We start from the raw sequence: 24,088 nt of genomic DNA on the forward strand, positions 1-24,088 counted from the left end.
CTAACTACCTTATCTATATTGCGCAGTATGAATTTGGCGATGTATGATGTTCGCAAGCATGAAATGGACGGCCTCCGGCTAACGCACCAACACATACGCTGGAGGGGCGGTACCAACATCAATCATCATCATCAATCGTGACATGGCCGATGTCGATGAGATCCCCACGTAAAGTGCAAATGTAAACTCCCGTGTAGATGCCACTTTTTTCATGGACACTCTGGATCAATCAAATCCATCAATCAATCAATCATCCACCCCCTTGGCGCGTTCTTTGGCCGAGAGCATCTCCCAGCCCGTGGCAAACTTGCCCCGGCCCTTCTTGCGGCGGTTGCCCATCTCCTGGGTCTCTTCGATGTCGCGCACCGCGGCGAACAGGTCGTAGACGATCTTGTCGCCGACGGCGCTGTCGCCCTTGTACGCCGGGTGGCGGCGTGTGAACTCGCGGATCCACTTGGCGGCCGTCCAGAGCGTGCCGTTGGCCCGCTTGCGGATCAGGTCCAGGTACACGGCTAGGTGGCAGCGCGTGTCGACGTCGATGTTGACGCTGTCCAGGTACGACTCGACCAGCGGGATCAGCCCGGGGAATCCGTCGCACGCGCCGCCGCCGCCGTTGATGACCTCGTTGATCGTCATCAGTGTGTACTCCTCGTCGACGGGGCCGAATGACGACTCGATGGTCTCTGCTGACGCCGACGCTGGCGCGTGGCCTGACTGGTTCGTGGTCTCTTGTTGATGTGGTGGGGGTGGTGTGGACTCCCCGCTCGACGGCGGCTCGCTGATCCCGTTCAACACCGGCGACTGTTTCGGACTCTTCTTCGGAAACGGATCCTTTCTGAACCAGAATTTCTCCTTCATGACTGCGTCCCGGAGGTGCGCCGTCTCCATGTTCTCGGTCGTGCGCGGGATCGGGATGTACAGGTTGAGGTCGAAGCTCAAAATGGCCCGCGTGACGAGCACGATGAAAATGGCAAACGCGGCGTTCTCAAAGTCGGTGATTTGGATCTCCATGCTCCGGAACTCGACGCGCCAGCCGATATCCGCGTCCGGAGGCGGCGGCTTGAACCGCATGTGCTGCCAGTTCGTGCTCTGGATGTTTTCGAAGTGGTTCGAGCCCTCCGGGTCGAGGGCCTTCAGGTCTTCGGAGAAAATGACGATAGGGTCGCGGATGAAGAGGTGCGCAAAATGCGTGGCCAGAAGGTTGTCCATGCCTCCGTTGAGTAGCTTCTGTTTGAGTTCTTCGTTGACGACCAGGTCAGGGTCCATGTATTCAGGCCGTAGGCGGGGATCTTGCGCGATGTATGTGCTATTGCTGGCATATCGGGATTTGGGTATTCGCCACCGATCGTTCTTCAGGGGCACCTCGCCCAGTTCTTCTGCGGTGCGGTCGTCGACCGCTCGAGAGATTTGGTTCCATCGAACATCCGTGTCGACCAGAAAACCTTTGTATATCGGCGTGGCAGCGGTCAGCGCCAACATGATTGGGCCCAGTGGAGAGAGCTGGTCGTAGAGGGTTCGGCCTTCGCGGATATTCTTGGCTTGAAACGTAATCTGCAAGCAGCAGCTGCCCATGCCAAAAGCCATGGCATCCATGTAGACACAATCCGGCTTGACAGCGCCGTTGCGAACGTCGTCGTCTTCGGGCCATTTATGCAGGTCGTAATTGACCGTTGGATCGTGAAAAGGAGACGGGGTGTTTTTATCCTTGAAGACGGGGACGTTGATTTCCACTTTCCTCCCCCTCCGCGACCGGATGTTGGCAGCCAATGTCGGAAACCGAATGTGGGGGTTGGCAATCTCATCCGGCACAAACTGTGATCGCAAGGCTGGGCCCGAGGGAGGGTAGTCGGGCTGGATAGAGTCGGGCAGTCCCAGGCGGGGGAACGTGGTTAATGTGATCGGGAACTGATCAGGTTCCATGTGGTTTGTGGCGATCTCGCGCCGAAGCCTCATGTCGGGCTCGACGTCGAGTAAATCTTTGAAATCGATACCCCATGGCTTCCCTGGGGTAGCTTCGAGCATGAAGCGACCGAATTCAGGATGGAACGTCGGAAGGGCACCGCTTCGACTGGGATCAGGAGTCAGTAGATGCAGGCTAACGGTGGACAAGCAGGGACTGTAAACTACTCACACAACACCATCTTGCAAATCAGGGACGACGGCATCCTTCTTCGACAGCGCCTCATCTCTGGCCAAAGACTTTAACACATCGGCCTGGCATAGCGATAGCCGAACCTTTTGATGTTCTTCATCGATTGCGACAACGAGGTACTCGACCTGGTGTTGGATGAAGGGGACTGTTTAGTAATACGGACGGACATCCGGCCGAAGGGGGGAAAAATCATACCTCGTCACCCCAAAGGAGGGCATCACGCTCTTTACCCTTGGCCTTGCGCCATATTGCGAGCAATTGCTTGGACGGGTATCAGCAAGTAGAAGTAGGAACTGTGGTACATTAGGGGCACTTTCTGCCTCCCCTTACCTCGATACCCCATTCCCGAACCTGGTTCGCTGCCTTTTTGGCATCTGGCCAATCCAAGGCCGTCCCTAACGCTCTGCATCCCGTGAATAAAGTGCCCAGGGGAGAAGGGGTCGGAAAAAGGGTCTTTGGCACCTACAAAAGACCCATATTGGAAAATAGGCAAGTATAGTTTCAAATGTAAGAATGGCTACTTTTGGAAGTTTCGCCGCAATGAAGCCGGGGGCAAAAGATGATCAGGGAGAAAAAGGAATCAAAAAAGATGGGTAACAATTCAACCCAAAGTCTTCGATTCGGTAGTGAGCAGCCAGAGCGATGGTGCCATTTCCGGAGCCATCTAGGGGAGACACATGGCGTCCTTCGAAAAGAGGAAATGCTATCGGGAACTTATCGACCCTTCGTCTTTTCCCCAGTCGAATGTGAATAGACGGATGTTCCTCTCGAGAATGGAAAAAGGCCCCGAATTGCCGGAATAGCACGATGGGCCAAACGCTCGACTGGTTGTGACGTTGTCTTATGCGATTTTTTTTTTTCTCTTCCCAGGGCGCAGCGACTAAACGGCAGACTTCGGGCGGAAACAGCCGCAGTGTGGGAGAGAGAGGAAAACCTTGGCTGGGTGGGTTTGGAGGTGAGAGCCTCGACCGTGGGGTTGAATTGGCAATAGGAGAAAGGCTGTATCAGGATGGATAGAAGTTGGCAAATGAGACGGTCCTCGTATTTACAACTTGTAGGCGGGAGATCTCGCGTGGCACGGCGTACAGAAGGCCATCTCACACACTTCGTGGGTGGGATGACGGGATACAAGGCCTAGAAGGGAGGTGGTACTGGTCCCGGATTCTGCAAAGATTTCCAATTAGTCATCATCAGCGGTTTATGGGAGGAAAAGAGATCAATGCCTTGAATCATTGTTCAAGATGCCGCTGAGCGCCGGTGATATCCGCGGAAGTGACTGCGACCAAGCAAGCGAGTAGAGGGCTATCCTGCGAGCCCTGTCACTTCAATTTCGTATCGCTTAGGCAAGATACTGCACAGTCAGAAGTGGACGTGGGGGTTCTCGTATACAGTTTCACCATGTCAAGAGATATATCGCGATGCGCAGACTTTATGTGGGTGTCTTTTTTGCGACGGGAAGTGGGAGGGATAGGTCGGATCACGTGACGTCAGTATTCCTCCCGGTGGTTGGGCATATTGTTGCCCACCAAACCGACCTTGTCTTGAATGCGGACTGGTTTTCTCTTTGGGAGGGTCAATAATTCCCATAACTAGCTGTAACAGCCTCAGTGATCTGAGAATGTCTCACGGACAGAGTCTCGGGGAGTCTGTCCTGGCCGTGATCGTGTGGGTTATCCCTCCTCTGTAGACGCCTTCGAGAGTCCGTCACCCAGTGAACTGTTTCCCATATATACAACCGAGGTCCCTTGCGAGCCTCGAATCCCATTTTTGTTGTGCACTCGAATCACTCCCTCTATTTGTCCGCCGCAGCCTTGGCCGCCCGGATTTCGTCCATCTTCGCAACCCTCTTCTTGAACTCCTCGTACTGGCATTTCTCGTAGCTGTGTCGCTCGGTCTGTTGCCCACCCACAAAAGGAGCAGAATCGAAAGTTAGTCCAGATCATCATTCAAGTCCCAGCGCCCATTACATGGACATCATTTCCACAAACGAATGGGTGACGAAAAAAACGCACCTCACACTTCCAGGGCAGGTACCATGTCTCGTGCCGGCATTTATTGAGGGGTATCAGGAGGTTTGCGCAGCTGTCGCGGTAGGCGAGAGGTAGCCTGGCTTCGGACATTGCTTGTCTGGACGCTGGAGCTGTAGCAGGCAGAATGGGCTGACATTAGCTTTCATCCCGGGTGGCTTCTCTCACTGCACGGGGACGAGAGGGCGAAGACTCAGAGAATGCGTACCGGCACCGTCTCCCAGGCCGATGGCCTCTTTGACCGATTCTATGACCGCCATGCTGAAGGGCGAGCCGCACAGGGGGTAGAAAATCCGGGGTTGATGGCGAAGCACCGAGCTCTTTCGACCTGCGATTGATCTGGAAGGTAGCTGCAACTATCGGGCGACGTACTTGGCGCAACAGCGCATTAAGGTACGGCGGAGCAAAAGAGCCGCGAAGCTCTTCTCGTCTGGCCTTCGTTTTCCTGGCCACGTGAGACCGTGCACTATTCGCGAATTGCCTACCCCGGAGTGGCTTACTCTCGACGTTTCTGTGGCTGGCTCGTTCAATACGCGCATTTTAGTCGTTGCTCTGAATATGACCAATCACACAGCTGGGGATTCCATAAGCCAGCCGTTCACCGAGAGGACTCGCACATCAAACTGCTCCCTTTGGGATGCCGTGGATCAACTTCGTCGAGGACCATGACTCAAATCTCCTTCTGCCTCTCGGTTCTGCAGGAAATTGCTCTTACTCGAAAAGATAAATAGGCGCGAGGGGCTTCCACAGTGTGATTCTAATTAAATCAGAGTCAAACATTCATCCTCGAGATCACTCACCTAGGTCTACGAGATAGAGGACAATCCCTTGGGACCCATTTGAACATACAGTGATACCAACTTGGAAGGCTCTTGCACCCACGAAAAACAAAATGGCCGTTACTGAATTCCAGGAGGTGAGTTCTCGCCCCCCGTCAGTCTTCCTCTCACAACCTCCCAGAGGTGCTTCATTCTTTGACCACGTTGCTAACGAGACGAACGAACAGAAAGTCTACACCCACCTCGTTCTTATCCCCCCAGGACGTGTGACAACATACGCCGCCCTCGCCCGCTCCCTGAATTCTAGCCCCCGTGCAGTGGGCGGAGCTCTTCGGAACAACCCTTATGCCCCGGAAGTACCTTGCCATCGCGTCATTGCGAGCGACGGTTACGTGGGTGGATTCAAGGGTGACTGGGAAAAAGCCCCGTCTGGAGTCAACCAAACCATGAAACTAAAATTGCTGAAGGACGAGGGCGTCGAGTTTACCAACGAGGGAAAGTTGGTGGTCAAGGGCGGCGTCGACGTATGGTACGATGGACCCTGGGACATGCAGAAGGGGAGGACGACATTGCAGACGACCATTGCGCAAAAGGATCGGGTACAAGTATGAATGTTGGCGTATTAATTTTGCTGTTTCATCTGTATCTGTTCTCAAAAAACCCGCGCAACTCTATTGCATGGACATGCCAATTTCATATTCAAGGCTTGTTTTAATGCGCCGAACCAGTCCAACACAATCCGCCCAACGCTTACATGCAAAAGAGAAGCCAATCCATTTCCACAACCTTTCCCCTAGACGGCCGACTCTGTTTGCGTGTCTTCTTCCTGCACAAATCAATTCTGCCCAATCACCTGGCAGATTTACAACAAAGTAGCGCCAAAAAGTGTGAACATGGCAACAAGAGCACCACAGACCAAAGGAGCGACCGAAAATTCGGGCACCATGACGGAAACGGCGGCGTTGCTGGTGCTGCTTCCACTGGTGGTGCCAGAGCTGCCAGTCTGAGTGGGGGCTCCGCTGCCTGCGGTGGCGGTTCCAGTAGAAGCACCACCCGCATTCTGAGAGCCAGCGCCAGAAAGACCAGGTCCAGTGCCAGCACCCTGGGTCATGTACTTCTTTGCACCATCGGGGATGGCAGGCAGAGAATCGTCCTTGACAAGCCAGTTGGGTGACGAGTAGGCAGGGCAGCCAGACGCTCCGCCGGTCGAGTTGTAGCCGCCATCACCTTGAGGGTTGGGGGTGTTGGCGTACTGCTTCTGGAGAGTACCGAAATCCGGCAGTTCAGAAACAGAGTCGCCATTGATCTCGACAAGACCATAGTTGCTAGCCTCCTGGGAATACTCGTAGACCAAACCTCCGGAGTAAACAGGGGTCATTTGGTTGCCGTAGAGAGCCACAACCTCGCCGAAGTCCCGAGTGTTGGTGTTGCAGCCATACTCAGAGAGGAAAATGGGGATACCATAGCCCGTGAAATTCTTGACCTTTTGGTCCCAGCCGGAGATGGTGAAGGATGAAGGATCGCACCAGGAGTAGTCGTTAAACGCGAAGAAATCGGAGCGCTCGTCGTCTGTGCCACAGTTCATGTACTCGGCCATCTCCAAACGGTTCTCGGCCACATCGGCGGCAGAGTAGCCCACAGGAATGGTCCTGTAGCCTCGGTTTCGGATATACTGTCTGATGTCACGGGTGACAGCCTTGACGTAGGGCGCAGCTGCCGAAGTCGAAGGGTCATTGATGACTTCGTTGCCAGAGAAGAAAGCCAAGGTGTTGCTATAGCCTTGGAAGGCGTCAATCGTGGCAAAGATGCTCTGAAGATATACATCGTTGTAGGATGGGCCAGGGTCGGCTCGGTTCAAGGAATACTTGGGGGTATTGACGTCCAAGATAAGGTAGATGCCAGCATCCGCCAAGGCATTCATGCATGTGTCATGAGATGCGGTATTGTCAACAGTATACACTCGGATAGCATTGATGCCCAACTTCTGGAATTCAGGAATGTCTCTCTGGCAGCCATTCTCGTCGGCAATGGGATCTGCCACGTCGGAGGAGCCGCCGGGTTGGTAGTCAACTCCGCGAATGTAAAAACGGTCGTTACCAGCAAAGAAAGCTTTACAACGGTCAGTCACAGTGAGATACGGAAGAGACACGAGAGCACGTACCGTTTCCTTTGACAGAGACTGTCGGCAAGCTGCTTGCTCTTTTGACAGAAGCGGCAGAAGCAGCACCAGCGCCCAAAGCGAGGGTAGCCAAAGTTGAGGTACGCATGATGAAACAGAGTGCTCTCTTCAAATCTGTGTCTGCGAGAAATTCAACCGAAGGGGGGGCGAAGAAGAAAATTAACTGGGGTTGGGCTCCAAGGGAGTGAGGAATTTCCCAACAGAAGACACTGGGTATTAGAAGTGAGTAGGAGGTAGCGAAGGAGGAGCGACACCCAAACGAAGTGGTGACGGCTCTTGCTTTTTGTGATGAACGAGGGGGGTGAAGAAGTTGAAGGGCAGGAAAAGCAGGAAAAGATTGCAAGATCGCAATTGTTGAAGAGGCAGGATATTCGAGGCAGGGATCATCGACGCGGGCAGCTGTTCCCATTGAGTTGATGAAATGTCCGGTTCCCCCTGTCGCGCCTGTGCTGCTGGGCGGGGGCGCCTCCCCATTGATGGCCACCAGCCCCTGTTAGAGGCGCGTTAGGTGCCTGTTAAGTGCCTGTTAGGGCCCCTCTTTAGAGCCGCCACCCGACAGCCTCCACCACTCACACGCCTTTCCCTCCATCCCTTTCCCCTGCCCTCCCGCAAACGACTTGCAGATGAAGTTCCTTGGATCGTCCCACGTCCGTCTCGCGACGGGGCTCGATTGGCACATGTTTCGAATTGCGCACAAGGGGTTTGTTAAGCTTGCTTTGATCACTGCGGACATACAACCAACGGCATTGGCCTCTGCTGAACATGTAATTCCGCTTCCAACCTCGACAAAACCGGGGGTGGATGTCTTGTGTCGTGCGCTCAGCATTGTCGCTTGATGATCAAGGGCGAAACCACTGGAGAAGGCCGCGTAGACAATCCATATTCAATGCTGTGTCTCGTGCCCCAAGAAGAGCTGATCGAGCCTCTTGCAAATTTCCAGCGCCCCCAGACCATTTGATGCCCTGCTGAGCACTGCCACACTCATGGCCCGGAGCTTGTTTCAAGACCACCCCGTAGCCTTCAGATCTGTCTCAGGATGCGCTTAGAGTCACATCCGTTCCTCTTGGGCCCATGCTCTTGATTTTCGAGATCGTCAATCCCTCGTATGTCATTCGATGTCGATAAAATGATCGGCATGGGTGGCCCGGTATGCGTATATTATACTCGAGGGAAAAGGAGTTGCTCAGATGTCTCTGCGTCAAGGACAAGGGCCACTGTGATATCCGTTAATCAAACAACACCCACAAAATATTGGGCCTCTGACCGAGTATATAGTTCAGAGGAGGGCCGCTGATGTGCAGGAATAAGGGTGGTCGCTCTTGTTTCTTTGTCTCGTCTTGACTCAGGCTTGGAATTGTCCCTACGAGTGGTGCAGGTGTGCTCTGGGCATGTATGATCGTCTTCAGCGTCAACACCAAGCGTTTCAGCCTCCCTTGTGCCAAGGAGTGTCGCCAATGTCAACTGATTCTACCGTGGAGGCGGGTGATGATGATGCAGATGGCTGTCTAACAACATCTACTGGTATACGATTCGAGGGAGAAATCACGTGAGCGTCAGCGTGGTGAGATTCATTGAGACTATCGTAAGAAAAGATGCGAAGGATTTCAAGTTGGACAATGTCGACAACTCAAAGCCAATGTCTCGGTGACAGGATACAATTTGATTAATGTCCTTTACATCTGGACACTATCTCAGTGCCGCACTTAATCTCCCCGTTGCAGCCTCCACAGTCCTTCAGCTTCATCCAAGTCCTTCTATCGTCCAGGTTTACCAATATCCCTTTCATGTACACGTTGTGTATTTCCTTGCCTACCATACTGAAAAAAAAGTCCACTTCCAAGAGGAAGTGCTTGAACGCCCGAGGCTATGCCCGTTGCAGATTGCTGATCAAAGGAGAGAAATGCCGGTGCCGTATCGTCGTTATGTGCGCTGAAAATCCCACAAAAAATATCACATCAGCCGCCAGGAAACCCATTGGCGGAACTTGCTTTTAAGCCAGTGACCACCCCAACACTGCCTATAGTGCGAGGAAGAGCAATCCTCCCAGGCCAGCAAATATAGAGGCGAGACCACCCATTCTTATCGAAGAACCACCATTCTGCAAACCGGGGCTTCCGGTGGTGGTTGCAGCACCGGCGGCGGCAGTGGCATCACCGCTGTCTGTCACCGGTGCATTGACCACCACCACTGACGTCGACGTCGAAACAGACCCGTCGGCGGCGGTCGCGTAGTAGAGCTGGGTGGAGGTGCTGGGAGTAAAGTGGACACTCAACGCCGAGGATGTGAGGGTTACCAGGCCGCCTCCGAATGTGCTGAACACGACAGCACCGTCTGAAGTCTCGACTGCAGTGGCAGAGGCCGGGGCCGTCGGTGGCACCGTCACAGTCGTGGCACCTGGTACAGTTGATGCGAAGATGGCGGATGAGAGGATGGAAGAGACACTGGCGGCACGGGAGCTTGATTCCGAGGCAGCACTGCTCTGCGCAGGGGTGGAGGGCGTTGTCGATGCCGTGGTTGTCGAGTTGCTCGACTGTCTCTTCTTTGCTAGGTGGACCAGCTTGCTCGCAATGACGGGATTCTCGGAGTGGACGTGCTCAATGGCTGCACGGTCCTTGCTGAAGACCCCGTCTTGGAATTTCGGGGAGAGCGCATGGAGGACGGAATGCAGGGCAGCAGGATCGACGGTGTCGAGTAAAGATTGGAACGCGTCCCAGTTGATCAATGCATTGTCATCTTCTGGAACGTGGGCAGGCGAACTGAGGGCGCCCAGCAGCAGCGTGCTGAAAACGAAGGCGTTGCGCAGGCCGATCATGGCTGTCAATGGGAATGGCACAAAGCAGATGGACGAACCAAGCGAGAGGTAGGTTCGTTCTAGATGCAGTAGTGAATAGTGAGTGACGATGAGAAGTGGTACGAGTGGAAGATGGCAGGAGAAATAAAAAGGCTGGTAAAGAGAGTGCTTCTGGAGGCCTGCAGGGAACGCTGAGTGAGGAAGCTTCGGAGGTGCCAGCGACAGCGTCCCAGTTAAGAGAGTTTTCCTGCCACTAGTGCCGCAGGCAAGGGAAAATCGTGGCTTGGATGATGGCCACCGAGCCACCCAGCGCTCAGCCCACAGGTTCGGTGACGAGTGGGTTTCCTTCTCTTCCTCCTCTTCTCAGCGTGGGAACCCTGTCAGATCAGACGCGGGCGAGCGCGGGATATGCGAGTATTCCGTGATGCGATGCAGGACGAGTGCAAGTAGTAATCGAATGATTTTGGTGGGAACTGGGTCCGGACGAGGGCGATGCGAGGACCAATCGATACAACGCACTGAGGATGGAGGATGAGTACGGAGTTCTTGTACTCGGTACTCGGGGCTGATGCGCTGTAACTGTAGCCTTGGAGGACGCTGATAAAGAGGCTGAAGCAAGCTGCTAACGTCTACAAGTAGAGAGTTGACGATGGGAGATATGGAGGCGCACGTGGGCGATGTGAGAAGTGCCTTTGAAAAAAGGTCGATGGCTAGCCGAGCAGCTAAAAAGCCCCCCTCCGACCCCCCATGCGAGACGCCCATTATTTATGACCCAGCCTGGAACCTCGCGCAACAGGTAAGCTGGCAGTGGCTGGCCCGGCTTGCCCCAGGCGGCGATGGTACCCGGATGATGCCTGCTGAGCGGAAAGTCGGCAACAGAGCAACAAGCCCACCATCAACCGACTATCGACCACTATCAGTCTTTGGCTTGGAGGCTGGTATCCGCCTGCTGCACTCTTTCTCGGCCTCTTTCTCTCCCACGTCGACGTCTTTACGGAGAACATGCTTTTCTCCTGTGTTTCTTGTGCAGCTGACAAGCTGGCCCAGATCACGCCTCTATTTACAGCGTCTCCTCTCCTCCACCATCACCACGACCACGACCACCTCCTCCTGCGGCAGGTTTCATAACGGAAGCTGGGCGTTTTTGCCACTTGCAGCTCACCAGTGGAACCTGGCCAAAGAGCCTGCGTCCTCTGGTGTTGCTGGCGGCACCAAGCTCCCAGGCCTTGCCTCAAACTGAGCAAATCATGATTCCGGCCTTCTACATCCGTCCTCCACATCGGCAGCCCCCATGCCGCTGTCACATCCATCCACGACCCTCGCTTGCGTCCTGCACTGTTCCACCTCCTGCATTCGGGATTTCAAGACACGTCGACTCCAAATCCATCGTCTCCATGCTCCCTGCCCTGCGTCATGCGTCCTGCTTCCTGCATCAGTGGCTTGACCGTGAAACGCCCGTCACGTTCGACTCCCTGTTTCACCGGCCGTTTCCTGCGAGAACACTAGACGAATCCTGCCATGTGGATTTGATGTTAAGTCATGACAACAAGTACCGGTGACATGGAGCCCAAAAGATAAGACCGGCACGAACAACCGGGCGATCTACTCGTACATGTGTAACCGTGGTCGGATAGCGTTATCTGGGCCAGGATGGTTGCATGCAAACAACGCATGGACAACAACTTTGCTGATTGTGCACCCATTATTGGTCACATGCCCTCTCCCGCTCTACATGGCCGGGCGGTTTGTGGTCTAGCCCTTCTGTTTCTATTTCTGTCAGGAGTCCCGCAGATCGTATAAATGTGTGTCGCGAAACCTGCAGACGACCGGTTGGGATTGGCAATGACGTCTGGTACCTTGCATCGTCATCCCAAACCTGCAGAAGCACTCGGGCAATGGTGGGCAATCACCTGCTTCTTCGGCCTTAGCGGAGGATCATGACCCGGCTCTCGCAGAAAATCATACGAGTTTCTTCGAGCGAATCAGAGCTCCAAATGGTCACGACTGGCCAAATGTTGGAACACGCACCTGCACTGGCATGCGAAGGCTTTCCTTCACCACCATTCTTGACGCGCGTTAACCCTGTGCGACCGCTTCTCTACTCAGTCAATAGGGTGAACTTGAGCAGATCTCTCTTCTCTATCAGATCCCTTTTGGAAATCAATTCCTCCATGTCCCAGGTGGCCGACACCAGTCTTCCGCTCAGCCAACCGAGATCGTTGATCTGTTTACTGAGGAACACACAGACTGCACCGCAGAGATCAACCTCATCTGTCATGTCTGCGGAAGCAAGTTAGTCCTGCGCAGCCGAGGAGCACTTGCTTCAAGTGTCCGGGGGGTGGAACACGACGACGACTCACAAGGCAAGAACTCTTCCGGCGTATTGCCGCTCGCCATCCTCGTCATGACAGCTCCTGGGTGAAGTGCAATGCTAACCAAGCCTTCCGGCGAGTATTGTTCATGAAGACATTCGACCAACCGGATCTGCGCCAACTTGCTGACTGTGTACCCCGTGTTCGCAATCGGCCCTCGTCTGATGCAACCTGCGATGGACCCGATGGCAATGAATCCTTTTGCTCCGTTTTCTGTCTGCAAAAGTAAGGGAACGAAATAATGTGCGGAGAGGTAGGTTCCGAGAGCATTGACTTCGAAGGCGTGCTGGACCCATTCAGGTCTCCCTTGGTCCATCTTTGTGATTACTGGGCCGGCGTAGCCAGCGTTGAGGATCAATATGTCCAATCGCTTGCAACGGGTCTTCACATAATCTGCCAGAGCTTCTACCGACGTCGCCTTCGAGACATCACACTCAACCATGTCAACATGGCCGAGGGGGTTGATTCGTCTGATTTGATCGGCCACAGCCTCCAAGTCGCTCATTGTTCGAGAGGATATGACCACTCTTGCTGCCTTGGCCCGCGCGAAGCTGTAAGCGATATGCTCGCCTATCCCAGTGGAGGCGCCGATAATGCAGACCGTGAACGAATCTTGGAGTTTCACGGCTGCAGGACTCAAGGAAGGTGGAACGCAAGTGTGCTGGGTCTTGGTGAAGCCGTCGACGGCGGCGACGCGAGGGTCCATTTTTAGGGCTGGATGTTTCTGGGACGATGGTGTACAGGGTCTCTGGGTTGTAGAGATTGTGTAATTTACTTGAGGCTGGTGAGACTATTAAATGATCTTCTCTCTCTCTCTCTGTGTGTGTGTGTGTGTGTGTGATGTGCGTATTGGGTCTCACAAAATATGCAGGGTCTCTATTGCCGAGTATTACGACTGCTACACAACAGCCCGCCCAGTTCAGGTGACGACGTCGTGGAGAAGCTATTTCCACCGGCAACTTCTGGAAAAGGGAACCCGTAGAGCAGAACAACGTCGTTCGTTCGTCCGAGCGAGAATCAGAATTCGGTGCGTCGAGGCCACTGAGGTCCATATTCCATATCTGACCCCGTCATTCATCCGTCGGCCTGTCTATCTCCCTAGGCAAGATATCTTGTGCGCAGGAGGATTCCCCCGACGCTGGGCCTGTGCGCTGGCACTCCCACCGCCGTGCATCTTCGTATTGCATCAAGTCTCTGCCCGTCAGTATTCACCTCGTCGACGAGACTCAATCCCCCCCAAGCTAACCCAAAAGTGGGAGGCCAGAAAGATCTGAGTCAGTCCCTCTTGACTACTACGAGGCACCGAGCCTGTCTGCATTCTCCACCAGGTCGATCCATTGGGTGTCTCTGGATGGATGGATGGATGGATATATGTATGTAATCTGGACGGACGGAGGACTTACTCCTTCCGGATTAAATACCTTGTTCCCAATTCCCATTCCCTAGGGGCGCCGGTCGTTGTTGGTTTGGTTCTCGCTTCCACACCCCTTTCTGCTAGAGGAGGTGCTGTACCTACCTAGGCACCTAGGGGGAGTTTTAGTTGCCCGTACCCCATATTGCCCAGTCCTCGGTACCTAGTCCACCATCCCCAGGTTTTTATTTTAGGCTCTCCTAGGCGGCGGCTACCGCCTAGTGAGCCTGGTAGTCCCTCGCCTCGGGGGAGCTGGGCCGGCTACCTACCTAATTCACACCTACTCGGACGCACAGCGAGGCACTCACTCCTTGACCTGCTCCCTCCCTCCCTAGGTATGTAGAGACCTACCCCTCTCTACCGAGCACTCGACTTCGGTGCATGGGATGAAATGAAACGGAGCGCGAAAGGCTGGAGAGGGGGAACCAAAGTGGGTGGGAGGTACACCGCCACATTCCCATCCTTAGAAAACCCAATCTACTTGTTTTTTCTCATCGTTCAGGAGATTTCCCGAGGTTAGTGGAAAAGAAAAAAATAGAGGCACGGAGGAGCAGAAATCCGTCCATCAAAATCTGGCTTGCTACATAGGACAAGACATGCGATGCGTACTGGATTGTTGAGCGTTGAGCCTCCAGAAACCCCCCCAAAAATCAAGGCAGCAAAAAAAACAAAGACGAGCCCCATCGCAATTACAACTCCCTCCACACACCCCTTCTGATGGCAACTCGTAGATATCCCTGTTGAAGGCAATACCCGCCGTCACATTATACATTGCTAGGGCGGGTGAATTCACTTTTCCCGCCCCCTCCCGCTCTTGACTTTTCGTTGCAGTTACTGACCTATACTCCGTCCTGCCCTGGGTGACCGGCTGGGTTACCGGTTGGGTTTCCCAGACAACAAGTTCCGTGGTGTCCTTCTCGTCACTCACCCTCTTCCTCTTCCTCTTCCTCGTCCCTCTTTGTTCCTCCCGCTTCCTCGTCCTCGGCTATTGTGGGCTCGATCCTGACTCCTGCTTCCGGGGGGGGTGCTTGAGCCGACTGGGTGAGCCTGCGTCTCTACTGGCGCTCCATGCCCATTGATCGCGAGCAGCCTTGGGTCGAGTGGGTACCGCGCGGTGTCTACAAATCCCGGCTGGTAGTTGACATGCCCGGCATAGGCGTCACCTCCGAGATCGCCTGGGTTGGCGTGCATGTATGAGTCTTGATCGAAGGAGAAGGGAGGGTGGATGTAGGAACCCTGCCCAGCTTGCCACGACGGTTCATGGTAAGTCCTCTCCGCCGCTGCCAATGCCTGGTCTTGCTCGAGCTGCGGCGCGGTGAAGTCGGCGGCGGGGGGACCGTCGACAGCACTGTGGCACACATCAGCTTCGATCCCCGTTCGAGATGCCTTGTGACACACCTCGGTCCACCCTCTGCAACAGATGGTCGATGGGTGCTATCCCACTGAGCAACAACCGCTGCACGCGTCGATTGTCCTTCACCAACCTCATCACTGCAAGCTTCCCCCTTTTTTTCGCAATTCTTGCATTTCTGTCCTGGTTTTTTTTTTTCGCACTGAAAAGAGTACTATTAGCCCAGATCCTCGATGCGGCTGGCCTGCACAGAAATACTTTTCGATGTCCCTTGGAACACTGGTCACAACTCCTCTGCACTACTTTTCCCGGCTCAACTTGGATGAATCTACGTTCTGACATTCTTGTCCAAGGACACAGTCAAAAGTCAAAGGAATATAGAGCAAGTGGGCAACGTGCCTTTGAGGGTTGGGTGGTCTCAAAATCGTTGATGGGCTGCGAGATGAAAGCTTCAAAGGTCTTTTAAAAAAAGCTGGGAGGAATCTACAGCTGATGGAGAGTGACCAAGACGTACGGCTGAGAGGAGGGCTTTATAGGATTCCCCTGTGGGATACCCTCAAGAAAAAGCCAAGTATCTTCCTCACAGCACCCCAAGGTTGCCTCCCCTTCGCATTGGGCTGCATGTCCGTTGCGCAGTCGCAACCGAAGTGAGGCGACGAGAGGCGCAGAAGAGATTTCGCAGCCTAGGAGGGGGTTGCGGGACCTACTGTTTCTGGGATGCGAAAACGAAATCGGGCAACGAACAGCTCTGTGATCTTTCCAGCAAAAGTGCAGTCGTGGCTTAATCTCACCAAGGGATCAGAAATTGCATCAATCAACTGACCTCCCATAGTCGTGAACACCATAGACATTTAACAGGCGACTTCCCTGATGTTCTTCTCGTTTTCGGCTCGTCTCTGTCTCCTGTAGCGATTTTCTCGTCCTTCGCACCCTGCCATCAGTCAGTAATGCTGCAGTCCTCGACAAACGCCAGCTTAAACTGTTGACTTCCCTGTGAATCCGGCGGCCGGATGATGGCCCGGTTGGGGCCCAATGCGTGACGTCTGACATGCAGGATGAATGTCCGCCCAGTGCAACGCCTGGTTCTTTCTCCAGCATCGTCGTGACAAACGAGGCCATGTCAAGCATCGAAGACCGTACCAGACTCTGAGGGAGGATCCAGGGCGATCAAGCATTGAAGACAATTCCCCACATCAGCGTCTGCAAGCCTGTGCACAACGGCTGGTTTGGAGGTTAGTTTGGAATTGGTCTCTCACCGCCTTGCGGACTATGCCTTAAAGCCAGCGCTACTCATGCCCACAACCCACAGTTGGGTTTGAGACGGCCTCGAATGGAAAATTTCCCGCCATCCGAAATTTTGAACCGCGAGATATCATCCAATGGAACTCGATCCATGGGGTTGATTCGGAGAATTCAAACGAACAGACTGGGCGAGGGCAAACCAAGATGGACTCTGAAGCAAGCACGGCCGGAGAACGCTTGAGAATTCGCGTCTGTGAGAGTGGAGCTATCTCTGCGTCGAGCAGCTATCTAGGCCAGGGTCTCGAAGAAATGTTTGCCTCGTTGCCTTTCAGCAGCGTGAGCAAGGGATAGGGCGACGCGTTGAAATGATATGCAGGTGGCTGGAAGAAATCCTCAGAATATGTTTTGAGTTTCCCACGTCCAGGCCACATGGCAAGAAGATATTGGTGAAGCTGTGGATGGGGATGGGGATTGAAAATGTCTTTGCGCAGTGGTCGGGCGTTGAGACGCCTGTGCCAACAAAGATGGCCATCGTCCACAGCGACGTCAGGCTGTTTTGCGAGGCCGTACTGAGAGAGCGAGCACCCATGGTCTGGCCTGCACGAGTGCTGTCTGAAACGCGTTAGTACAACAAGCTGATGTGGTGATGCCCTCCGAAACGGTCACCCCAGTCGCGGCCCGTTCTATCATGATCAGGAGTGTTTCCCTACCAGGGAGCAACGGTAGGGCTTTTGGAAGCCCAAGCTTGTACTTTCGGTTCGTCTCATGACCAGGCTACTACAGTCATGCATGCGCCTCCCTCTCAGTAGCCACCGACCAAGCGACATTGTGTCCTCAGTTCTGAGAAAGGTGAAGACACCAGTCTCAATAGAGTTTAATGCATGGATATCTTGCGATCGTGGTTGGTTCGTGCCACGCAACCACTGGGCGAGGAGATGCAGCCGTAAAATGTTCCGTTCAGTGGCACAACGACCCTGGGCGTGGATTCCATCTGCTTCATCGTGTCCACTTCACCCTGGTCACCGGTCGCTCGGCGGCACAGTTCGCTTTGGACACGTAGACTGGTCTAATATGGCACCACCCCAGACAAACTGAGCTTCACGATTGGCGAACTGACGATGTTGACCCAAAGGCCGGAGTGGTGGTCGTTTTCATCCCCATCAAGTCTGCGAATCTGGAGCCCGAGTACTTCCAAGGATAGTCTGGAGGCAGAGCAACGAATAGCTTTAGACATAATGAGTAAGGTCAGACATACCTAGGTACTGCAGTCGATCAAAGTACCGGTGGTGTCGTCAGAAGCGTCGTAGAGGGTGGAAAGAGGAGGGTTTACCTGAAATTCCATTCCCACTCTACCAGCGCGATGCTGACAACGAATCAAGGTCCGAAGGCAACTTCATCTCAGAGCACCGTACCTTATGAACGCCAAGACGCAGCCTACCTACACAATAAGATGTGAAGCCCTATGTGACTGACCGCGGTCACATGACAGGTGGAGGCCGAGAATATAATGTATATATATTTCTTTACCACAATTCCTATCGCCTGCCCTGGTGGGTACATTAGCCTAGTGGAAAGGTCCAATTCCTTTACCCAAGCCTTCGCATCAAAAGCGGTTCTTCGGGACTCTCCACAGTCACTTATGGAGGTGGTTCAATTAGCGGTTCTTCGGGACTCTGGCTTAGGTGGTTAATGGGTTCCCTCAGAGAGGGTGATCGACGTAGTCGGACCTACCTCTGTAAATACCATTCTTACTTTTTTCTTTTTTTTTTGTTCCACCATCAGCCCTTATTGTGTTGTGTGCGATTGTTTTGTGTGGGCTACCGTCGTGGTCTTAACAGTGCTTGGCGACAAGGCTGTTGAGATGAGGAGAGCACCAGCAACAATGATACACAATCAGGTGAATGTGGGAGAGGTCTGGCATAAATTCCTGCAGCCGCCAAGGTAGATGGTAGTGACAAACAGCAAAGTGAATGGCTTTCTTTGTCAATATTAGCGGTACCGCGTTGTTTTGAGGCAGTATCACTTTTCAAAACTCACCCTTTTCCCTGCACCAACCTTCCTCTCCAGCTCTGTAAGCTACTTTTGTTCTTCGATCTCTTGACACATTCCGTTAGTATCGGCTGCCTGTGGTAGTTGCGCAACGCCGTCCTCACTCCGTCTTCCCGCCAAAATCAAGTTAATCTGGTCAAGATGCCCCCAAAAGGCACAAAGCACAAGCAGAATAGGGTGAACACGAGGAGGAATCGGCAGTTGAACCAGAAGATGGATGGCTTGAAGGTTTGCGATGACGCCGCGCAGGACACCGGCCCAGATGTCACGACTCCCGAGACTACCATCACGACCACCAAGTACCCACTTCTTGAGACATGGGAGCAGCTGGAAGCCCAGGAAGCCGAAGAGATCACCCACAAACACAAGGATACTACTGTAGGTCTCCTGTGCCCACAGTACTGGCGGTGCAGAAGCCCCAGTCCAGGGCCCCGTTCTTTGCCACGCCGTATCGTGCTAACACTTGTCCAGGAATGGTTGTTGCCGGAAATTTTGCCAGTTCTGGTTCATGTCGCAGCTCCTCAGGCTGGTCGCTTCACGAGGGAGGTCCAATCCGACATTGACACCATGAATTCAATCGAAGCTGTGAAGGACCTCGTCAAGAACAGCCTTGGTCTGGAGCTCAAACGATCCAATATCGAAGTCACCAAAGCGCACTTCGCCGGACTGATGGTTTACGGGCCAACCACCGAGTTCAAACCCAACACCATCAAGAGCTTCACACGTGGTCTTTTCCTTCAAGAAGCCGCCTTCAAGAAATGGTGGTTGACTGTCAACATGTCCCAGCGCGTACCTGGAGACATGGTCAAAATCGCAGTTGTCTTGTGGCATGCAGACGAGGCGGCCGCGAAGCAGGTCGCGTTACCTAACTTTTGGACTGACGAGACCGCCCGCATCCTTGGAAATCACCTGGAGAAGCTCGAGATGCCGCCCTGGGATCTCGATATTGAGAAGGGTTGTCGCAGCTATGTCAAGATGCAGAAACAAGTGTTGGAGGCAAGAATGAAGATGGTGGAGGCCGAAACCAAAGCAATGAAAGCGGATGATTTGAACAAGGAGCTGAAGGTCGAACAAGAAAAGCTCATCGCAGCTAAAAAGCGGTTGGAGCAGACGGTCAACACTGTGACTAAGTTCAAGGACTCCCTGGTCAACGCCATTGAAGCGAACAATTTGGAGAAGGCTGCTCGGCTTGTGGCCAACTCGAAGAAAAGCAGTAAGGGGAAGGCGAAGGCAAAGGGGAAGGCCGCGGAGTCGATCGACGAGGGCGAAGCGAATGATGATGATGATGAAGAGGAAGCTGCAGAAGACAATGACTTGGAGATGGCTGACGGCTGCGATGACCCCAACGACGGCGATTACGTTGAGTGATCCGACCTTCACATGGCAAACAAGCCATCCAGCAGTTGTGCCCATCGCCAATTGCACGGATCGGCCTTGCAAAGGAGCCAACAGCCCATTGTGTACCGAGTAACGAGAGCGAGGTGTATCGAGGGGATGGGTGGGTGGGTGAGGAGGATGAGATGGAGAGTTGTTTGTCAGTGCAAAACTTGGCGCAGTCAGTGGTGGGGGAAGTTGCACCACAAGCCGCAATCTGACCAAGCACGCCAGGGGAGAAACCCGTCACCAAACACCACCACCACCACCTAGATATATACAAATCAGAGGCATCCAGGTAGACTTCATACAGAGTTACTTGGGATAAACCCACCACGGTCAGGCTTTATCGAACAAGCAATTCGCCCATTTACCGCTCGCCGGGAGACGTTTCTGAGTGCCATGAATTTCCTTTAAGTGGAGTCAGTCAAGTCTATCGCTAATAAGTATACAGGATCACGGCCACGCTGGTTCACCGTTTTCTCCTTCCAGAATACCCCAGAAAACCCCCTCGTCTACACTTTCTTCATCAGGTCGACGCCAACCAGGTGTATCCTAGCTGCAAGGAAGAAGAAACAGCCGACAATACAAACAATACCGCCCCACAATTGAAGGTACAGAAAGCCGCCGTGATCGCGAGTGATCAATGCTCCGCCGATCGGCGAGCCCGTCAACGCTCCTATCGAACCCGCTGCGAAGACTGTGCCCGTGCGGACACCAATCTCTCTGATCGGGGACACTTGTGCAATCAGAGCAGGCGTCAAACCAATAGCTGCACCTGAAGCAAACCCAAACAAAGGTGCAAACACGAGCTGACCGGCGTTGCTCGTGGCAGGGATCCACACGGCGAGGATCAGGATGGCCGTTAGAGTGCAGAACACGGTCATGACGTTGAATCGCCCGACCCGGTCACCCAGCAACCCTGGCAATGTCCGACCAAAGACAGACCCGGCGTTCAGGATGGAGACGAGGTACTGAGCCAGTTCCAGGGACATGCCCCTTCCGTTGGCCACCGCGGTGACGAAGGAGAACACGGGGAACATGCCCCAGTAGAAGAAGAACGTGGCAAGAGTGAGCAAAATCATGGGCATCTCTTTCAGCGGGCGGATGAAGGCCATGAGACTCCAAGGTCGCCGAGTCGGAGGAAACCGAGAGCGCAGTGTGAAGATGGCGAAGGTGCACAGGCCGAGAATCAGAAACGCGCAGGTCCGCATCGCCCACGGAAACCCAGTCTCGTCGATCATACGACTGACAATGATGGGAAACAGGACACCGCCGAGAGAGCTGCCCGCAGCGGTAATTCCGATGGCCATGCCTCGCTTGTGAAAGAACCATGTCGAGACACATGAGACTGCTGGGGTGAAGATACAGCATGCTCCAATGGCGCTGCAGACGCCCTGGCTGAGGAGAAATTGGTAGTATTCCTTCGAGATGGAAGCCATCATCAACCCGAACACGTGCAGAAAGCTCCCGACAATGAGCAGCTTCGTCGGGCCATAGTTGTCGAAAATAAACCCAGCCACCGGCCCGGTGGCCAGCATAAAGAATGTTTCCAGCGACGGAATCCAGGCGACGGTGCTAGGTGAGTATTGCTTCAACTCGGCGCGCATGTAATAGTCTTGGAAGACTCCGATGCAGTTGATCCATCTGGAAACATAGATCCATTAGCATCATAGTTTCGCCAATGCAGCTTGAGGAGGCACTTACCCCCAAGAGACGAAAAAACAGGCGCTAGCGGCAGCGACCGTGAGCCAGGCTTGGGCACCGCCGTCTGGGAACGAAGCCGGGTCCATCCATGGATTGGCGGGCTTGGGAGGCTCATTTTGGGTAGGCTGGTCGAGCGATGACTTCTCGGTGGGCGAGGCCGAGAAATCCTTGCTGTCGGGGACAATGTGGCTTTCTTGGGCTTCAAACTCCGGCTCTTCCTGGATAGGGATCTGCTTTTCCAGGTCTTGCGACATGGCGAGGACTGTGATTGTAGGGAATGTCGAGCTGAATGAAGGGGGGGCTGTCCGATCGAGGGTTTGAGGCTCTCGTACAAAGATAATAAGGTGAAAAGTGAATGGTTTGCGACACTCTCTGCTCAACGCTAACAGGAACAGGGAGAGAAAGAGAGATCTGGAGGAAAAGGGCTAAGTTCGACCTGAAAGCGATCTCCTGGATTCTTGATATACTGAAAAGTCGGAACCCAGATCAAAATGCACCCGAGATGCCCAGCGGAATCAGGGACATACGAACTTCGGCCTTATTGAAAGCGCGAGCCACCATCGACACAGCATGTTTGGACGGTGATTAGATTAGATGGACCAGCTCCATTGGACGGACCAACAACACGCCGTTTGATGCCGTGTCGTTTCAGAATGTCGCCGTCCTGGCGTTGTACGATGCCGTATCCACCAGCGCGGTCTCGCTCATAACACTCGTGCTCGGCCATTGACTAAGCAACAGGAAGCTTGGTTGGAAGGCCCCTGAGTCGATCACTTTGTGCTTGTCGCCTTGGTTGACCACTGCATTCGGTCAACGAACCTTGTGAGAGTGGAACCATAAGGTCGCGTCCAATGTCGCTCAATTTCACTACTGCATCGACAAACACAATCATCTCGGCCATGGCGAGGGTGGGCGGAGTTAACAGGCAAGCCCGCCATGGACCAACGGATGTCTTTCCCACACGGTTAGGCTATGTTGGTAATCCGAATTTCAGATCTTCGGCCGAGCTTCTGGTGGCCGACGTTCGTGGCCATCATTGACCGACGTGCCTTTGGCGCTACTAATCATTTTTCTTTCTCAACGGAGAGTGGTGCGCCGAAAATATCGACTGGGTGAATACGCTTCAAACGTGGCCAAAAGCTCAGGTGCGGTTGCATTGGCGTTGTGGATGATTGTTGCCGATGCAAGCAGATCAATAGCCAACAGGCAGATGATGCGGCACGAGGACCGGGTCCTCTTTATATTGTTTGGAAAGGGGTAAGGTGACATGGTAAGGCTGGATGTCAGCAAGCAGCTTACCCGGTACGTCTGACGCGTCTCTCCGGATCTCCACGTGGGATATGGCAGCCAGATGGTACACATTCCTATTGGAATCTTCGGTTCTGCAGAAAAGTTTGGAACGCTCCAGGCTGGACCATCTATTGCCCGCAGCGCCCGGAAGTGCAACAGCAGAGAAGGAAAGTCTTCCAATGACATTTGGCGAGAATTATTCTTGCGGTCTAACCATTGCAGTCTCAATCTCAAGCCAGATTGTGCTCACTAATAACCCATTAGATCTGTTATGTGCCAGCCTCACTCCCGTGTTCATTTCCAGACCCCCAATCCCTCATCTTCCCCCCTCTGCCATGATCTTCCCCGTCAATCCAAGCTATCTCATCATTGACATATAGGTAGCAGCAGCCTCCCTCCTCGTGGTCTTCTGCTCCATGGTCTCCGGCTGGATGCGCGGCTTGTCTTTTTTGTTCTTGGTGTGCAGGAGAGCCTTGAGGCTCGAGATGGTCGAAGTGCTCTGGATCGAGGCTGTCTCAGTGTTCAAACTCGAGGCCTTGGATTTCTCGTTGGTCAGAGTGGGCATTTTGAAGACGACTGGAGGCTCTGTCTTGATTGTATTGGTTGTTATGTGATTATGTGAATGTGTGAGTGGAAGTGTGTCAGAGATGAAGGATGATCTCTGATAAAGGACGTCTCCGAGGTCAAGTATGAAGAACAATACTGTTGGTGGTCGGCCCGGTCAGGACGAATGGTTCGCTGTGTGTGGGTATGGTGCGGGAGGAAGGGACGGCTGATGTAAGACAGGGTACAGCGGTGCTGAGTTCGATCCGGCCTTTCTGAGGGTCACGTCTCTGACACTGCTGCTCAGAGTATGTCGAGAGGTGGTTGCAAACGGGAGACTTCCTCCTTGGCTGCTCTGTCTCGATGTTGGGACGTGCTGATGATCCAGCGGGCATGCACCTCTCACAATACGATGGACGACGACTCGGGTCCTGAGAAGATCAACCAAATAGAAGGCAAGTCAAAAGAACAACGTCGGTCTGAAAAGGTTGGATAGCAGCAGGCCCAATGGGTCACAAGGGCACAGGTCACAGGTCAAGGATGGACAGAGAACATGCCCCCTCCACCAGGCAGACACTCAGGCTCGATCCCTTTATATGTCCATGTGCGCGCATAAAGTTACTCATGGGAATATACTTCAGCGCCTTCTCTGCGTATGCGAGTAGACCCTGCACCCTCCACTCCACCGGTTACTCCTCGCCCTCTATACATCATACATGGTTAGTAAAGCTCCACAGCAATGAGCATTACTCGTGTGCTGATTGCTTCCCGCCCAACGATGACTCCAGAACACGAAAGGGCGGAGGGGTGGAACTGTGGCT

At 53.7% G+C, this 24,088-nt stretch overlaps 7 protein-coding genes across 7 annotated transcripts; 1 reads left to right on the plus strand and 6 right to left on the minus strand.

The window, feature by feature from the left end:
- Positions 1–246: 246 nt before the first annotated feature.
- PV07_12199 (glutamate-cysteine ligase) lies at positions 247–2,022 on the minus strand (the record flags this gene model as incomplete). Its single annotated transcript, XM_016399702.1, has 1 exon — positions 247–2,022. The coding sequence occupies one exon, from the start codon at positions 2,020–2,022 to the stop codon at positions 247–249; it is 1,776 nt and encodes a 591-aa protein (XP_016242514.1).
- Positions 2,023–3,944: 1,922 nt separating this feature from the next.
- PV07_12200 (uncharacterized protein) lies at positions 3,945–4,439 on the minus strand (the record flags this gene model as incomplete). Its single annotated transcript, XM_016399703.1, has 3 exons — positions 3,945–4,046; positions 4,165–4,292; positions 4,388–4,439. The coding sequence occupies 3 exons, from the start codon at positions 4,437–4,439 to the stop codon at positions 3,945–3,947; spliced, it is 282 nt and encodes a 93-aa protein (XP_016242515.1).
- Positions 4,440–4,768: 329 nt separating this feature from the next.
- Positions 4,769–5,752, plus strand: PV07_12201 (uncharacterized protein). Its single transcript, XM_016399704.1, has 2 exons — positions 4,769–5,095; positions 5,186–5,752. Exons 1-2 carry the CDS (start codon positions 5,072–5,074, stop codon positions 5,567–5,569), a joined length of 408 nt encoding a protein of 135 aa, XP_016242516.1. The 5' UTR covers positions 4,769–5,071; the 3' UTR covers positions 5,570–5,752.
- On the minus strand, positions 5,497–7,526 carry PV07_12202 (uncharacterized protein). Its single transcript, XM_016399705.1, has 2 exons — positions 7,120–7,526; positions 5,497–7,067 (listed from the first exon to the last, which is right to left on the minus strand). Exons 1-2 carry the CDS (start codon positions 7,223–7,225, stop codon positions 5,821–5,823), a joined length of 1,353 nt encoding a protein of 450 aa, XP_016242517.1. The 5' UTR covers positions 7,226–7,526; the 3' UTR covers positions 5,497–5,820.
- A 1,146-nt stretch (positions 7,527–8,672) lies between these two features.
- Positions 8,673–10,643, minus strand: PV07_12203 (uncharacterized protein). The gene has a single exon (XM_016399706.1). It carries the CDS (start codon positions 9,947–9,949, stop codon positions 9,155–9,157), a length of 795 nt encoding a protein of 264 aa, XP_016242518.1. The 5' UTR covers positions 9,950–10,643; the 3' UTR covers positions 8,673–9,154.
- A 9,246-nt stretch (positions 10,644–19,889) lies between these two features.
- PV07_12204 (uncharacterized protein) lies at positions 19,890–21,929 on the minus strand. The gene is made up of 2 exons (XM_016399707.1): positions 21,435–21,929; positions 19,890–21,374 (listed from the first exon to the last, which is right to left on the minus strand). The coding sequence occupies exons 1-2, from the start codon at positions 21,686–21,688 to the stop codon at positions 20,243–20,245; spliced, it is 1,386 nt and encodes a 461-aa protein (XP_016242519.1). The 5' UTR covers positions 21,689–21,929; the 3' UTR covers positions 19,890–20,242.
- Positions 21,930–23,082: 1,153 nt separating this feature from the next.
- Positions 23,083–23,289, minus strand: PV07_12205 (uncharacterized protein; the record flags this gene model as incomplete). The annotated part of the gene is made up of 1 exon (XM_016399708.1): positions 23,083–23,289. One exon carries the CDS (start codon positions 23,287–23,289, stop codon positions 23,083–23,085), a length of 207 nt encoding a protein of 68 aa, XP_016242520.1.
- Between the last annotated feature and the right edge of the window lie 799 nt (positions 23,290–24,088).

The sequence above is a fragment of the Cladophialophora immunda genome, assembly GCF_000835495.1.
Source record: "Cladophialophora immunda strain CBS 83496 unplaced genomic scaffold supercont1.8, whole genome shotgun sequence".
NCBI classification, from domain to species: Eukaryota; Fungi; Ascomycota; class Eurotiomycetes; order Chaetothyriales; family Herpotrichiellaceae; genus Cladophialophora; species Cladophialophora immunda.